Below are 17,824 nucleotides of genomic sequence, written 5' to 3'. Positions count from 1 at the left end.
AATGGGGACAAATGACACCTGTCCCCTGTGCCCACGGTGCCTGAATATGGAAGACCCTTACTCTAGAATGGGGACAAATGATACCCCTCCCCTGCCGGGGACTGCCAGGTAAGGGACACCTCTATGCTCCTCTAGCTTCAAAGACCTGCAGAGGTGTGTACACTGAGGGAACACCGAGGGGGAGGTGGTCTGGGCGGGAGCCACTCTCTGAAGAGGCACACCTACCTTCTCATTCTCGGTTTTGTTTAGGTAATAATCCCTCGAGGGTAAGCCCAGGCCAGACTGGTCCACCTGAAGAGAAAGGAGGGGGTGAGAGGGGATCTCTCGTTGTGCACGCACACCTGCCTGCGGGCGTCCGCGTGCGTCCACTCCAGGGACGGCAGGCACATGGCAATGGAGGAGCAGCTCAGGCCCCAGCAGGAGCACAAGCTGGTAGCCAAGGCCAGCCCTGGGATGGGCCCCCCAGCGAGGGGACAGACACATGTCGGGCTACATTCCTTCCCACACATGTGGTCAGCCGCGGGGATTTGGGGCCCTTCTGAAGGTCAGACAGAACCACCCTCCTTTTTAAACTCCTTCTAGGCCCGGCAGAGCACTTCTGCTTCATTAAACACTTCCCAAGGTGGTGAGCAGTCCGCAGCCACTCACGCCTATGCTGTGTTACCTTGGTCAAGTTGCCGAACCTTTCTGATCCTCAGGTTCTGAACCTGGGAAATAGGGGAACTGTCTAACCTGAAGAGCTGGAATGAGGATTCAAGGAGAGAGTGCCGGTGAGGGCCTTGCTGGGTGCTGGGCAGGTAGGGAGGGTCAGTCTCCGATAGCTCCTATCAGAGCCTTGGGCCACACCTTGACATACCTAGAGTAGGTGTTGTTATAGTTCATTTGACTGATAAGGAAATTGCATCTCAGAGAGGTTGAGGCACTTGCCCATATGGTCACGCAGAGGGTGAGTGGCAGAGGTGGGTGGGAACTTAGCCTTCAGGATCCCCGACCCGGGTTTCTCGCTTCTGCACCTGAAGGTGGGCAGACCAGGCCTGGGATCCCTTGGGTGTGCTGATACTCAGTCTGGGGCAGGCTCTGGCAGGAAGAGGTGGACTCAAAGCTATTCCGAGCAGAGCCACCAAGGCCAGAGACTGAGCTGGGGTGACCGGGAGGTGACTCCAGCTGCGCCCAGGACTTGACATCCCTCCTGGTACCCACAGTAACCAATCAGAACCCCGAAGATTCACCTGTGCTGCAGTGACCCCCACCTACCCAAGGAAGGCAAGCCTGCCCTTTCACAACTTTCCTGCAAAAATCTCACGGTTGGGAGCCTCCAGAAATAACCAAGCTCAGAAACCAGAAGCCTGTCGCCCAAGGGCAGGTCTGACCCCAAGGTGCTGCCTGCTCAGCTCACAACGGGCCCTGGGGTCAGGCCCGGCCCTCTCCCCAGGCCTCCAGGCCCCTCACCTGGATCACATTGCTGCTGGAGTTCTTAGAGTCGGCGCTGACGTAGACTGAGAAGAAGGGCGAGGTGCGGTAGTGGGATGTCACCACCTGCAGCGTGCCCTGGAAGTTGTCCTTGTCCCAGGGCCCTGTGATGTTCCAGCCCCCGAGCTGTGGGGAGGGAGGGGGGCCAGAGAGGGGATGAGGTGGGGTCAGGGGAGACCGGGTATGGATTCTGACTCTGCGGCTGACTTGCTCTGTGACCCTCTGCTGTCCTCCGACCTCTCTGAGCCTCAGGAGTAAATGAAAGGGCTGGTCTGTCTTCCTTCTTTTTTTCTTTCTCTCTCTTCCTCCCTCCCTCCCCCTCCCTCCCTTCCTCCTTCCCTCCCCCCTCCCCCTGCCTTTCTCCCTCCCTCCCTCCCTTCCTTCCTTCCTCCCTCTGTCTCTCTTCCTCCCTCCCTCCCTCCTTTCCCTCCTTCCTTCCTCTCTCTCTCTCTTTTTCTTCTGGCCATGCCATGTTGTGCAGCTTGTGGGATCTTAGTTCTCTGACCAGGGATTGAACCCACGCCCCCTGCAGTGGAAGTGCAGAGTCCTAACCACTGGACCGTCGGGGAAGTCCCTGGTCTGTCTTCATTAGGGGTTTCTGACCAGTCATGAAAACATATGGCGGCTGCTCCCCAGGTAGCTGGGGATGGGGAAGGGAAGGAGACTTTTCCTGTACTCTGTTCACTTTTGCACACTCAATCACATGAATGTAATTCCTATTAAAGCAGAAATTCAATTGTGCCTATAAAAAAAGGGTCCTTATTCTTTAAAAGGTTGGTGAGTTAAAGTCTGCCAGAGTTTCTCTCCAAGTTGGGATGCTTTTCATCTCCTCAGTCTTCCCTGGTTGGGCACGTGCTGGCAGGTGGGGCCTGTGCCAGCGGGGAGGGGCTGTCCCGTCCCGGATGCCCACAGCATGCAGTGCCTCCCCTGAGCCCACCGAGGAGGCGGGCCTCCGGGGACAGGAGTTCCTCCGAAAACACCCACGGCCACCCTTCTGTGTGCACTGGGCAGTGCGGCCAGCCTTGGGCGTCCCCCCGACCCCCGAGTCCATCCAAGGCTGCCTGGAAGGTGCCCAGGAAGAAGAAGACTCATTCTGCTCAGGGTGACGGGGGGCCCGGGTCAGCGTGGCCCCCCGTGCAGGGAGGGCTCTGCTTCTGATCCTAGACTTTCTGTCGGTCCTTCCAGAACACACCCCTCCTCACACACAAACATGCCCTCTGAGGAAATGGAAGGAGCAACGTAGAGAAACATCTTCCCTGTAAATAGGGCCCTTGTCCCACTCACAGACGCCCAGAGACACATACATGTGACAGACAGCCCCACACAAATACAGACAGACATTCCCACCTACACAGAGGTGTGCACGCACACACACACATACACACTCACTCAGACAACCTGACACATGCCAGCAGAGAGACAGACTCCATGATCCAGCTGGTGGAGGTGGCTGGAGGTGTGAGGTGGCTGGGCCCTGGTGGCAGCTGAGAGCTGGGGCAGAAGCCAGAGGCACAGGCTGGTGGCAGAGGCAGGAGGAGATGGGGGGCAGGGGGCAGGGGCAGGAGATGGGGGGTAGGGGGCAGGGGCAGATGTGGGGTAGGGGGCAGGGGCAGGAGATGGGGGGTAGGGGCAGGAGACGGGGGGCAGGGGCAGGAGATGGAGGGTAGGGGGTAGGGGCAGGAGGAGATGGGGGTAAAGGGCAGGGGCAGGAGATGGGGGGTAGGGGGTAGGGGCAGGAGATGTAGGGTAGGGGCAGGAGATGGGGGGTAGGGGGCAGGGGCAGGAGGAGATGGGGGTAAGGGGCAGGGGCAGGAGATGGGGGGTAGGGGGTAGGGGCAGGAGATGTAGGGTAGGGGCAGGAGATGGGGGGTAGGGGGCAGGGGCAGGAGGAGATGCGGGTAAGGGGCAGGAGATGGGGGGCAGGGGGCAGGAGGAGATGGGGCGTAGGGGTTCACCTTCTCGATCAGCTCCATCAAGGGTTTGGCCTTGAGCTCCTCAATCCTGGTTTCGTTCATACATGCACCGTAGTATACCTGGGCCTTCCTTTCTGCCTCACTCACACTGGCCGTGGAGTTTTCTGGAACGACAAGGGACAGCAGTTTGCAACACGCCCCCATTCGCACACTGGGTGGCCCTGGGCGAGCCCCTCTGGAGCCTGCGTGTTCTCAGCTGTGACAGGAGCTGGGACTTGGGCCTGTCAGCGCAGGTGAGGAACTGCCGCGGTGGGCACCTGACCGCGCTTTGCAGACTGGAGGGCTCCTTGATCGCTGAGCACAGGTAAGGAGAGGAGACCGTGCTTCTCCCCCTCTGTGGGATGGGTTCTCAGACGTCTCCCTGGCCTGGCAGCACGGGTCACCCAACGGGAGGACAGTCTTCTTTCCCTGCTGGCTAGCGTGTGACCCAGACACCCCGGCCCGGTGCGTGGGACAGAGACCTGTCTGTTTTTTTTTTTTTTCAGGTCCCAGAGAACCTTTCTTGTGGTAAAGACAGGGCTTGGACGGAAGCTTTAAGGCCTTGCTCATTACAAACTGACTCTCCGCTTCTTCCTCAGCGGCGCCGGGCTTGTTCGTCAGACTGAGAGCTGACTCAGAGGCTCTTTGCCATGTCCCTTCCTGTCCCCCACAAACAGCATCTCAGTCCCTGACGCTGGGACACCCGGGAGCCTCCGTCCCTTCTCCTTGTTCTTGGTGCTCTGGCCAGGATGCCACCCGCTGAGGCCACGCTCCTGCATGGGCACAAGTGGGGGCAGTGTCCCGTCTGCAGTCGGCGAAGGTGACGGCTTCCTGCTGTCCAGGGCACAGAGGCTCTGCCTTTCTCTCAGAGCCCTGCTCCAGACCCCCACCCTGCCGGGCCCCCGGCTCCCTCCGCCCTCGCCATTCGTTTTGCCGCCCAGACCCCCTTGGGGAACTCCTCACTGCTCTGGCCACTTTTCCTCATTTCATTCTCATCCCTCCTGGACCCCGAAACCCCTTCCTTTGCTTCCTTTTTTGGCAGAGCTTTATCCATTCATTCACTAAGTGGGTACTAGCTGCTCACTCTGTGTTAGGCTCTGTGCTAGCTTTGGGGACACAAAAGACAACGTCCGTGTCTCCATGGAGCTTCCTTTCCAGTGTGAGGACACAAGTAACAAACAAGTAAACACATAAAGAAAAAGCTCCCCCTGGCCTTCTGCATAGGATACTGTCAAACCCCACTCAGCCTTCAAGGCCTCTCAGAGGCCATCTTTTGCCTATGAAGCTTCTCCTGAAGGAGAGGCTCATTCACGAAGGGCCTCAACACTGAGCACCTACTGGGTGCCAGGCACTGGGCTGGCCACTAGGTTTTACGGACACGAGTAAGACCCGCTCCTGCCTCCAGAGAGCTCATGGTCAAATGGTGACACATACATGCAAAGATATGACCTCAAGACAAGATAGTGCTTTGACTAACGCAAATGGTTCTGGAACCCAGAGGAAAGTCAAGCCCTTTGGTGGAATGGGGAGGGGCGGTGGTGGGGCGTTTCTCCAGAGGATGTTCTACGATTTGAGCTGGTTCTGAAAGAGGAAAAGTTACCCACCAGGTAGAAATGAGGGGAAAGGGTACTGGGTTTGGGGCGAGCGGACAGTATAAGGAAAAGCAAGGAAGCATAAAAGGGCATGGGAGAAAAGACATGTTTGGTGTAGCCTGTTTCAAAAGGGCTGGAGTCATTTCCTGACCAGCCTAATTAGCTTTCCCAGCCCCTCTCCCGAGAGCTCCTCTGCCCCCCAGTTCTCACCAGGAACAGCATCACGGGTGTCAATGGTCTGAGGGCATCAGCCCCCGTCCTGCTGCAGTCAGGGTGACAGCCCTCAACAGGGGATGGGACAAGCCTGGGGCTAGTTGAAGGGAGATACAGTCACAGGGGTCCAGGGGCCTGTGTGCCGAGGGTCTGTGGAGGGCACACACAGCCCTGGAGACCACAGGCAACCACTGCTGAGCCCTGAAAACACCCGAGTGTGCCCCAGGCCCTACTGGAGCACGAGAAGAGCCTTCTGGAGGGGGAGCACAGACGTGGGGAGAGCTGAACTTCGCCCTGCTCCTGAGACCCACGAAGCAGAACACGAGGGAGAGCAAAGCCCCTCCCAGGGCCTCGTTTCTGTGACAACACCCGCCCCCAGCAGCTAGGCTTTATTTATTTATTTTCCATCTTTATTGGAGTATAATCGCTTTACGATGGTGTGTTAGTTTCTGCGGTATAACAAAGTGAATCAGCTATATCACCTAGGCTTTTGAAGAATCATCACTGCTCACCAGACTCCAGAAGCAGCATCTGACTCTGGCCATGACCCTGAAATGCCAGGCCAGTGTTGAGGGAGGCGTGTTCTGTGTGCTCTGGCCCACGAAAGTGCCTGGCATCTCCCTCCTCCATGGTCCCCAAGGCCACCGAGATAAGAGGCCCGAAGAAAGACTCCCAAGGAACAGCCCGGCTGTGTTGATTGCAGCGAGTTCCAGGAGGAACCCCCATTCCCCAACACCTGTACGCAGCCCCATACGATCGCTGAGAGGAGGGGGAGTGCGTCGCCTCCCTCTCTCCTTCACTGTCAAGGTCAAACTTCCTTCCTCTCAGCTCCACACCCAGACTGTTACCTCCGCTTGTTTTCCCACAAATGTTGAGTAAGATCTGAAGGTTTGGAGGCTGCCGGGCTGGGTGTGGGGAGGCAGCGGGCAACACAGCCACGGGTCTGCTCGCACGGGGCCAGCCTGGCGGGCCAGGCAGATGGCAGTGCGAGCACTGCAAGGCATCTGATTATATGTGGGGCGATAAGAAAGTCCAGGGGGCCTGGAGAGGATGGCAGGGGGAGGCCTGGGGATGAAGGGTGAGCTGCACGTGGAGTGGCAGAGTCGGGGCTGTGCTGGGGCTGCCTCACCCACTAGCCCACGTCCGAGCCGCCCCTGTTCCCCCAGCACCGGCGGGCACACGGCGGCCCTCGGCGACGCTCGATGAAAGAACAGAGCTCAGGATCTGCTTCTGATGAGGAAGGATGCCCTATCTGGGGGATGAGAGGGTGATGCGGCCGGTACCGCTGGAGGCTTGCACGGGGAGGAAATGAGGCAGGCGGGGCAGGAAGGGACCGGAGTGTGACCCCACCAGGGGTTGGCAAGTGTCCTCCCCCTCCCTCACCCCGGCTTCCCACGCTGACGCTGGCTGGGGCAGGAGCCCCAGGAGCAGGTAAAGCTCCTCCACTGCCCCACCGCCGCCCTCTGGCTCCTGTGCCCATCGGGACAACCCATGGCACATTCTCCACCTCCTATCCTTCCTCTTCACTAGCAGGGCATCTACTACCTGACAGGCTCCTCGGGGGACAGGAGCCAAAGCGAGATGGCCAGGTAAGAGGCCGCTGCAACAGACCAGGTGAACGATGGAGTGATGGTGGGGGCTTGGGCCAGGGTGACAGCACAGAAGGGGTGAGAAGCGGGGGGAACGTGAGAGAAACGGGAATCAAGATGCTGCCAGGCTTCCTTGGCCTGAGCAAGGGGGGGCTAAGATGTGGAAACTGGGGATGGAGGGTAGGCTCGGGGACTGGAATAAGCAGTTCGGTTTTAGATGTTTTAAATTTGAGATGTCTATTAAACATCCAAGTGGAACCCTGGGGGGAGTTTATAGAGCTGTTGTCTTGAATACTTTCAGTTCAAATAGGCACTGGAGTATACACATTCCTTAAAATTGCCTGGAAGGCCCTATAGCATGCATTCTAACTGGGGCAATATTGCTCCTAAAGGTGGAGAGAGAATTAGTTCTTGGATGGCAGAAACCTCTTACTCTTTTTTTTTTTTTTTTTGGCCGCACCGCACGGCATGCAGGATCTTAGTTCCCCAACCAGGGATTGAACCCACGCCCTCTGCAGTGGGAGTGCGGGGTCTTAACCACTGGACCGCCAGGGAAGTCCCCAGAAGCATCTTATTCTTTTCATGCATACATACAGTACAGAAACAAGCATACAGTATATCCGTGGTATTAAAATTTTAGGGAGGGAGCAATCATTAAAAAAGGTTGAGAGACACTGTCCTGGGTGATTTGGGCCCTGCCACCTCCTGGCTGCCAGCTCTAGCCTGTCTTCTGTTCCTTCCCTCTCGATTCCATGCTCCTACCCCAGGGCCACCGTGCTCACTGTTCCTCCTGCAGGCCACACTCGTCCCCTCACATCCTTGTGGTCTGTTCTCTCCCTTAATTCAAGCTTCTGCTCAAATATCCCCTTCTCTGCAGGCCCCTCCTTCCTGATCACCGTGGCTACCGTGACCTCTCCCTTCTCTGGCCCTGCATCCTACTTGATTTTTTTCAAGGCCCTCACTGTTCACAACCATGTTATCTATTAACTCATTTATTTGTCTATTGTCTGTCTCCCCCGTGAGAATGTAAGTTCCACACACAAAAAAGACTGTTATTCCTCACAGGCTCCTAGGCACCTAGGGATGCTGGCACACAGTTAGTGGACAGTATGTAGCTGTTGAGAGAATGAATGAAGGCGTGTCTGGCAGTACCACAGAGAAAGGCATCCATCACTTCAGGCTGAGGGAGGAGGCTGGCTTGCAGAGTGAAGTCAGGCACAGTTAATTTTCTCCGGAGGAAAAGCTTGGTTTCCTTTAAGACACCCCCCCCCCTCCACCGACCGTGTTTACTTCTCAGAAGTAGGGAGCAGCCCAGGAAGATGGACAGGCAGCATCCAAGACCCAGTAGGGGGCCACATTTTTGAGATGGTGGCACTTCCAGGGCCCCAGTGGTCTGGAAACAATTTGGCAGCCCAGGACCAGATAATAGGACTCCCAACTGCCTGGGTACTTCCTTTTAGGGAGCCCAAATTCCAGAAACTTCCTCAGTCACTTCTCCAAAGTCCCAGAGAGGAAAGATAGCATACCATTTAATCGGCCCACTTCTTCCTCTGGGAGTTTTTATTGGAACACCATTTCCCACATCACTCCTGGGGGAAACAAATGCTCCAGCAGCGGGGAGGCTACAGAGATGGGGGCATGGGGGTTCCTGGGATTCTGTGGCACTGCCACCGGCCCCCCTTCTGTGCTGCAGCCAGACCGGCTGGGCAGGAGCCTGTGGGGCCCCAACTCCACAGCAGGGCAGGACCAGCGTTTGTTTTAGATAAAACCACAGACACAACTCAGACAGTCCCCGGCCTCAGGAGCCCCATTCGGTGACGGTAAGAGGGGGAGCTGATAAGGCAGTGCCTTTTTCTGTAGAAGAACGAAAATCATGATAAGACCATTCCCATTTACTGGTGACTACTGCTCGTTAGGCTGTGTGCTGGGATCTTTTCATCACCACACTGACACCCTGAGGTGGATACGGTCACCCCGTTTCATACAGAAGGAAAATGAGGTCCAGGGAGATGAACGAACTCGCCTATGGAGGCAGAGCTAATGGGAGGCACGCCGGAATTTGAACCCATGCATTTTTAAGCCTCCCGGAGAAAAAGAGCTACTTCCTCTGTGTGTGGGTATGGCTGCATGTGTGTATCTTGTCACAGCCGTTTCCACAAGTGGGTGCCAATTTATAGGCAAAAGGCTGGGTAACTAGTCCAAGGTCACACCAGTGAGTGGCTGAGGCCAGAGCAGAGGCCTAAGCTCTCTCTGCTTCCCTTTCCTCTTCTGAAGGTTGGCTTGGAAAACCAGAGGTAGATCTGAAGCAGTCCAGCCGCCCCTAAGAAGCCCTGGATACCCACTCCCACCCTTGGATCAATTTATCAATCAGTCCATCTCACCACTCCCCAAACATGAAAGAAAAAGAAAGGCCTGCTGCAGCGTGATATTGGATAGAAAGCATTTCAGATGCAGAGTTTTGTCTGTAGAATTTCCAATGTGTACAGGAAGATGAAACTAGATTAGACGGTAAATATTGGAAAAACAGATCAAAATGAAAATAGAAGAGATGTCACAGGGTGACATGATTAACTGCCGAGTCACTGACATGGACAAATTTAATGCTACTGGAATGATTCTGTTTGTATTTTTCAGGGAGACTGGTGTCAGGAGTAGAAGGAAGGGAAACCACTAACTGTTTCTTTATGGAATCTGTGTTACTTGAATTGTTACAACAAGCAGGCATCAATTTTTTTTTGCGTGATTAATCTTAGAATATAAAATGTAGTAAATATGACAAGTATACAAAATATAACTGTAGCTCAAGCCCGGAGAGGCCCTTGGATATCCACAGAAGGCATAACGGGAGAAGCAGGTTTGACAAAAGTCTTGAAGGACTGGGAAGGGGTGAGGGAGATATTCTAGATGGCAGAATAGTCTGTGCTAAAAGTACAAGCTGGAAAGCCTAAGGCAAGGCCCAGCCTAAGGGGTGACGGGTCCAGCTGTACCTTTCCTCTGATGAAGTGAGGACACTCTTGTCTCCCCAAAGCCTACGAGGACAGCCCAAGCTGGCAGCTTGGGTGGATGGCAGTGTCTTTTGGGAGATGCATCCGTGTCTCGTGCGGCTGAGGTCACCCCACTCCAGCCAGCAGGCAGCCAGAACACGCCACGGTGGCACTTGGCCCAGTTCAACCCACCTGCTGCAGATCTGCCTGGATTTCCTCTGAGGGTGCCAGAGTAAACTCACTGTTCACAGAAAGAAGTGGCTTGCCCAAGGTCACACGGCAAGCTGATGGTAATAGCTGTCCTGCCTGGCCAGCTGACACAAGCCTTACTCGCCTCTGAATTGTCCTTTTTCTCCTAGAGAAGCCACTCCCCAGGCCAGCCTGGACAGCAGGGCACCCCTGTGTGCTCCAATCCCCGCCACCTCCAGCTCCCTCCTGAGGCCTGCTGGCTGACCCCTTTGACTTGGGGGAGCTGAAACCAGCCTGGCCTTAAGCCCAAGAATGCACTGGCCCACACTCCTGCATATTTTGGTCACCCACTCACCTACTTCCTGCCTCTTCGGGAGTTTCCAGGTATCAAAGTCCCAGGTATCAAGGCCCACAAGTGAGGCGCCGTATCCAGACCGGTTTCTGGGAGTGAGCCCAGGGAGAGGGGATGCCAGGATATGCCTTGTGGGGAAGCTCTCGGTCACTACGACATGAGGTGACCCCGACTACTGCGTTCACCAGGCCTCGGCCAGGTCTCGCCTGGCCTGGAGAACAGTATCCAGCAGCCCTCGGGGAAAGGAGGTTGGCAAGCCATACTTGTGGGCTGCTCTGTGACCTCTGTGTGCACAGCAGAATCAGTAAAGAAAGAATACAGGTCTGAGGCCTCACAGGTCTGGGGCTGAATTCCCAGCTCCACCATTTCCTAGGAAATATATTTCCTTTGCATTTGTGAGTCTCATCTGTAAAATGGGCATATACTCCATGGTGTGAATAAAATAATACAAGTAAACAACCCGGCATGGTCATGGATACACCCTATCCCTCCTTTCCTGATAAGAGGCTCTATCAGTGCTTCTGTAAGAAATAAAACAAGCAATAATTACTCTCTCTTCAACCACCCAATTAATCCTTAGAACACACCTGCCAATGCTCGGAGTTAGTTCCCACTTCATAGGTGAAGGGCTGAGGCAGGCTGAGCAGCCTCTCTGTAGTCTCACAGCTTGTAGGGAGACGTCTGGGCTGGAGCTCATCCACCACCACCGAGAAGCGCAGTCCTACTCTGCCGAGCACCTGCTACGTGCCAGACTCTGTGCTAAGCACTCTGACCCATCACAGTGAGACGATACCCAGAGTAACCTTGAGTGTTAGGTGGCACCGTTATTCCCATTTCACAGATAGTGAAACTAAGTTGTAGAGAAGCCGGGTCACTCGTCTAAGGCCACACGTGATAAGCTAGAATGCTAGGGTTCGCTCCTGATATCACCGGGCCCCGGGCCCGGGGTCAGGGTTCTGGCTGCTCTGTGCCGAGCTCAGTGCACTCCCCCACCCCTACCTTGACCCTCAGGGACAGGGGGGATGTAAGGCCAGAGCCCAGGACTGCTGCCAGCGGGGTAGGGGAGGGGGATGTGCTCGGTCCTGGCCTAGACCCAAGGTCTTCCTGATAAGACCCAAGATCCTCCTAGAACCAGCAGGATCAGGACCCATGGGGGTCCTACACAAGGGGCAGTTCTGGACCTGACTGGGGAGTTAGAGGGCCCATCTGGCTTTCTCCCCCATCCCCTCTGGGTGCTAACTGCTTCCCCTGGCTGGAGTCCCTCTTCATCCTGGACTGGCAGGGTGTCCCTGGCAAGCTTAACTTTTCTCAGGTTCCTCATCCATAAAATGGGAACCACAGTTCCTAAGTCCCAGGGTAGCTGTGAGGATTAAGGAGGCAGTGGATATGATGAGCCTGGTACAGAGCACAGCACATAGCAGACACTCAGCAGGTGCCAGCCTCTTTCCTTCTTTCCTTCAGACTCTCAGAGCTCCGCGCGTCCTGCAGGCTCTCCCCAAGATGGGCACCTGGTAGAGGTGGTGTGGGACAGGGAAAGGACACGTGACCAGGAGTCAGGCAGTCCCAGCTCTGCCACCTGCTAGCCTGTCTTGAGGAGCTCTCTGGACTTCAGTTTCCTCATCTATCAGGCTGGGTGAGCAACAGTTTCCTTGCTCCTACCCTACAGAGTCACATAGGGTGATATCTACAAAAGAGCTCTGTAAACTGAAAAGTACTGGGCAAAGGTCAAGGGTAAATAATAATGGTTAACACCAACACAGACAGCAGCCACCACAATACACCCGGCCCAGGTAAAGTGATTTAAAGATATTTTCCCATTTAATTTGCCAAACCTGGAGGAGGCATGGTTCCCATTGTACTGATGAGACAAGAGCCCAGAGAGGTTATGTAACTGACCCAAGATCACACAGTAAGTGGCAGAACCAGGACTTGAACCCAGGTCCTGGTGGCTGAAGCAGAGGCACTAGCCCATCTTGTTATCCTATCTGGACTGTTCTCCTGCTCTGGTTGATGGTCCTTGCGCAGTCCCTGGCTGTGTCTTTAGGTGCTGGGGAAAGGACATCCCTGAGTTTCAGTCTGGCTACCACAGACATATTTGCCTTTAGTTCTGAAATAAAAGGCTGGGTCCCCTTGCAAAGGCACTTGGGTAGCATAAAGCACCCAGGGGACTTCGCTGCTCCTGACATATGGGGTTCCCTCAGCCCCGCCTTCACACACCACCCGGCTCTGTCCCTCAGGGAGACAAGCAGGGGGCTGCCAGGGGGCCCTGCCTAGCAGCTGCTGGGGACCAAGAAGTGGTGGGTGGGTTTCACCCTGCAGCAGCCATGCCCCCTGGGGCTGAGGTGGGGAAAACAAGCAAAGGTCTCCTTAACCTAGTTTGCTTATTTCCACTTTCGTCTTAAAGACACAGTTGCCTGAAATTCATAATCATCAAATTAGACTCTTTTCCTGTCTCATGGGAAGGTTTCTGTCCCTTTGGGAAGATCTGCCCCCTTTTAGGTATCTTCTTCAATTTACCTACTTTTGAGTATCAAGACTTTTTTTTTTTTTTAACTGAATAAGTATTTGTCAAATCTAAGTTCTGTCATTGATGGATTAATTGACTGGCTTTTCATGACCTAGCCGCTCCCAGCATTTAGGGTCCCAGAATGGGGCAGGGGTCAGCAGGAGACAGGTATGGTGAAGGTCTCAGCCCTGAAGGGTTTAAGTCGGGACCTCTGTAAGTTACAGCACAGGGTGTTTTGATTCCACATGGAGAAGCACCCAACAGGCAGATGTTAATTCAACAGACATTAACTAAAGATACAACTTCAAACAAGACCAACATGGGATTCTAACCTGAGGGTGAAACAACCAACAACAAGGTCAACTAGAGGTGCTGAAGGCCTAGCAAGGTATAAAGAGAAGAACTTTGGTTAGACGGCTTATCACGCAAGCTCGATTACCATGAGGCCAAGGAAGACTTCTGCCTACAATGAATAACTCTCAGATAAAACCGTTGTCAGGATTTTGATCAGCTCACAACCTTAAAATCTGATCTAGTGTGCTCACCTTCTTTCCTTTTGCTCATAACTTGCAAAACTCACAGTCAGTACTAGTCAAAAACTAAGGAACAGCTTAAAGCCAGAAGAGCAATGACCACAGCTACCAGTTCCTGTGCACCTACTACATGCCACACATACCACATTAATGCTTCACACATGTGCTCACTAGTTCTCGAACCTCTGCAGTTCGGGTATTATTAATCCTGTTCTCATAGATGAAGAAAGTAAGGCTCAGAGATAAGTAACTTGCTCAGGATCACACACCGAATGATGGGACAGACATTTAACACAGTCTCACCTACTCCACAGCCCTTCGTCTCCCCATCCTGCCAAGCTCTTCCTTCAACCGGGCCTGGCCAGGTAGGTCCAGCGGACAGCCGTCCTCTGCAGCCCGTCCACTGGTCCCGCTGCCGGGTGCTTACCGAGGAGGTGCTTGATGATGGCTTGGTTGTGTTCCCAGAGGTTGCTGAAGGTCCCCCAGCGTGAGTGGCCGTCAGGCACGGGGTTGGCTTTGATCCAGCCGCCACAGGCATAGGTGAAGAAATCCTGGCAGGGGTCCACTGTAGGGTCCATGGAGTTCAAGATGGAGCTGGTCACCGAGATGCAGGCCTCACTTAGGCACACCGAGGGGGTTCCTGGCAGGGGTCAAGGACAAGAGGCCAGTGACGGGCAGGCAGGGAAGAGGCTATGGGAATATAGTGCAGGTGGCCTGGGGTTCTGGGGTGCTATGCCCCACCCCAGCCCTGACCAAACAGATTTGGAACTGGACAGTCACTAGACCACTACAGAGAAAAGATTTCAGTAGAGTTACGATCTCCTAACGCGTAAAATTAGACTTCTGTCTAGCTGCCTAAAATCCTTTCTATGGCTTTAAAAATTACACAGAACCAAGGTGCTTCTTTTAATCAGTGTTTCCTTCCACAAATATTCATTGATTTCTTTATTATTCCCTGATGTTCAACAAATTTATTTGCTCATTCATTTATTCAACAAAATAATTACTGAGTATCTTCCAGGTTCTTTGCAGAAGGTGTGTGTGTGGTATGTGCGTGTGTGTGTGGTGGGGTGTGTGTGTGTATGTGTGGTGTGTGTGTGGTGTGTGTGGTTGTGTGTGTGTGGTAAGTGTGGTGTGTGGTATGTGTGGTGTATGTGTGTATGGTGTGTGTGTGTGCTGTGTGTGTGGTGTGTGTGTTATATGGTGTGTGTGTGGTTGTGTGTGTGTGGTATGTGTGCTGTGTGGTATGTGTGGTGTATGTGTGTATGGTGTGTGTGTGCTGTGTGTGTGGTATGTGTGGTGTGTATGTGGTGTGTGTGTGGTATGTGGTGTGTGTGTGGTATGTGTAGTGCGTGTGTGGTATGTGTGTGGTGAGTGTGTGTAGTATGTGTGGTTGTGTGTGGTATGTGTGGTGTGTGTGTGGTATGTATAGTGCGTGTGTGGTGTGTGTGTTTTGTGTGTGTGTAGTATGTGTGGTGTGTGTGTGGTATGTGTGGGGTGTGTGGTGTGTGTGTGTGTGGTATGTGTGGGGTGTGTGTGTGGTATGTGTAGTGCGTGTGTGGTGTGTGTGTGTGGTGTGTGTGTGTGGTGTGTGTGTGGTATGTGTAGTGTGTGTGTGGTGTGTGTGGTGTGTGTGTTTTTTTTGTGTGTGGTATGTGTGGTGTGTGTGGTGTGTGTGTGTGTGGTATGTGTAGTGCGTGTCTGGTGTGTTTTGTGTGTGTGTGTGGTGTGTTTGGTGTGTGTGGTGTGTGTGTGTGTGGTATGTGTGGTGTGTGTGTGGTATGTGTAGTGTGTGTCTGGTGTGTGTGGGTTTTTTTTGTGTGTAGTATGTGTGGTGTGTGTATGTGTGGTGTGTGTATGTGTGGTGTGCGTGGGGTGTGTGTGGGGTGTGTGTGTGGGGGGTGTGTGTGTGGTATGGTGTGTGTGTGTGGGGGGGATATAAAAGGCATAGTCCTTTCCTCCAAGAGTTAATAATTTAGTTGGGGATACACACATTATACAAAAGTAAAAAGACAAGAGTAGGAGAAATGTCTGTCATTTATTCTACCAACATAGACTGAAGATATTTAGTCCATGCCAAATGGGTGGTGCAGACAATACGGTGCCAGAACCCAGGAAGAAGGAAAGAGTCTTAGGAATAGAAGGAACTATGAAAAATCATTCCCACTGAGTACAAGGCAGCAGCCTTATCTCACTGAATCTTCAAAAAAATAAGAACAAAAATGAAAAAACCCTAAGAGATCACTTTGCTTAAGGTCATCTTTACGTTTGAGGAAACTGGGGCACACAGAGACTAAGTACCCTGCTCCGTGGCCCCTGGGGTTCGAACCCCAGCCTCTCTCTGCTGTGCCTGCTATGGGCCTGGAAGGGAGCCCTCCCGGTGATGACTGGCCCAGCAGGCAGGGCAGCCCCATCTGTCAGGCGCTGCCATGAGGAGGGATGGGAGTTGGCGCAGGTGGGCAGTGTGGAGGGCTGCCAAATCCTCCAAGGGCCCCCCAAACACAGTGAGCACGGGAACCAGCTTCCTTGGAGCGGGTTCTCCCAGGACGTGGGGCAGAGGCAGGAGGAGGGGCCGGACTCCCGCGCCGAGGCTGGTCGGTGGGCTCAGGCAAAGGAAGCAAACGGTGGGCAGCCTGAGCCGTGGCCCCGCCCCAGGTGCCGAGACGAAGCTGACTGCGGGAGACAGAGGCTTGTGCCTAAGCACACAGGCCCAGCCGCACCGCCTGCTGACCCAAGCTGACCCGCAACAAGAGGGACCGTTTCCCGATACGGGGGCGACACCCCTGTTGGAGGCTGAGGACGCCGAGGCTCTGAGCAAGTGAACGGAACAAGGTCGCTCTGTGGCGTGGGAGCGCCCGGGCTGACCCCACACCAGGCTGCTTCGGCAACGCCAAGGCCGGGGTTGTCCCACTTTCCCTCACCACCCCGTGGCCAGTCATGCCAAGGGCTGCTGCAGCCCTTCTGGCGCGTTCAGTTCCCCACTGCACAGGGAGGAAGGCAGCAGGGCAGGCGTCAGGGGCTGTTTCTTAGACCTGGGTTCAAATCCCAGCCTTCTGCTTCTGGCCTCGCGCAAGTGGCCTCGTCTCTCTGAGGGTCGCTTTCTCCATCTGGAGAGGAGGAAGAACAGTAGGACCAGTTTCATGGTGATGATGATCTCATGGCTGGGCGGGGGGCTCAGCTCCCTGGAGTCTTAGGGTCCAGGGTTCCCAGGCCAATCCTCAGAGAGCAGAAGAGAATGCATGGGCTGGCAGGGTGGTCTTCCTCTCACTCAGAGACACAATGCCAGCTGGGGCTGGGCTGCCTGTGTGCTTATTAACATCTGATGACAAACCCAAAGTCCTGAAGGCTGACAAAGGGCTCAGAACAGTCGCACAACAGCACAAAAATCAGGGCGACTCTATGTCGAGGTAATTACTTGTTTTGAGATGACCGTATAACAATTAAAGATGAGCCCTTAGGCATGAAAATAGAGAAAGGAAATGGTAGGAGACATGGCACCATTTAAAATATCTCTAAATGAGATCTTTGAGTCGCATGCCCTGCTTCCCGACTAAGGGAATGTACCAGAATCTTTATGGGAGCAAGGGGTGGGGGGAAAGAATTTCTGTGTAGTTTGAAAAAGCCTATTCACTATTATGATATAATTTCACATTTGGAAAAGGAAAAGAATACCTATTGTTTTTATACAACAAACTGCAGGAAGTAAAGCCTGACAAATACTTGGCTGGTGGGAAAACCCAGAAGCCAGCTGTTAAGAGGGTGATCCTCAGGGAGCAAGACACATCAGAAAGTGTGTGCGTGGGTGTGTGTGTGTGTGTGTGTGTGTGTGTGTGTGTGTGTGTGTTTGTAGTTATCATAGGGGGACTTGGTTTTAAAACAAAATAAGAAGCCAGCCCCCAGGAATCAGTCTTGAGAGGCTTGAGTTCTTCACTAAGCACCTAATCTGTTAGGCACACTGCAAGGTGCCCAAGTGGTACTTAAGCAATAATCACTTGATTATTTAACTATTACTGGTTTGTAGATGCTTTACCAACTATCGTTGGCCTAGCAGGTGCTTAATGTACATTTGATTAATTAATTCATGGTTTCCAGGCCCCCCTAATCTCCTGTCAACACCTTCAAAACTCAGCTCAGGCTCCCTCTCCTCGGGGAAAACTTCCCAGACCCTCATCCTTCTTTGGGCCCCTTGGCTCCCTGGGTGTCCGCTATCTGAGCACAGACCGTGCTATGTCATGGCCGTCTCCTTGTCTACATCCCCCACTAGAATGTGAGCCTGAGGGTACAGCCAGCATCTTACTTGCATTTATATTTATAGTTCCTTTGCCCAGCATTGAACTTGGCACCTAGCAGCTGTCCAATACATATTTGTTGAATGAATGAATGGCTGAGTGAATAAAAGAGCTTTGTCCAGCCCTGGGTCACCACCTGTGGATGCAGAAAATAC

At 53.8% G+C, this 17,824-nt stretch overlaps 1 protein-coding gene across 4 annotated transcripts in view; it reads right to left on the bottom strand.

The window, feature by feature from the left end:
- Positions 1-17,824, bottom strand: part of ECE1 (endothelin converting enzyme 1) — a 114,414-nt gene that overhangs the window by 27,138 nt on the left and 69,452 nt on the right. For all 4 annotated transcript variants that reach the window (XM_059053206.2, XM_067015702.1, XM_059053197.2 and 1 more), the window contains exons 4-7: positions 13,808-14,020; positions 3,426-3,547; positions 1,450-1,596; positions 226-291 (exon numbers count right to left, since the gene is read on the bottom strand). In XM_059053206.2, coding sequence (XP_058909189.1) covers positions 226-291; positions 1,450-1,596; positions 3,426-3,547; positions 13,808-14,020 — 548 coding nt within the window. The remainder of the gene's footprint in view (positions 1-225; positions 292-1,449; positions 1,597-3,425; positions 3,548-13,807; positions 14,021-17,824) is intronic.

This window comes from Kogia breviceps, chromosome 1 (assembly GCF_026419965.1).
Source record: "Kogia breviceps isolate mKogBre1 chromosome 1, mKogBre1 haplotype 1, whole genome shotgun sequence".
NCBI classification, from domain to species: Eukaryota; Metazoa; Chordata; class Mammalia; order Artiodactyla; family Physeteridae; genus Kogia; species Kogia breviceps.
This window is presented reverse-complemented; position numbering and strand designations above follow the sequence as displayed.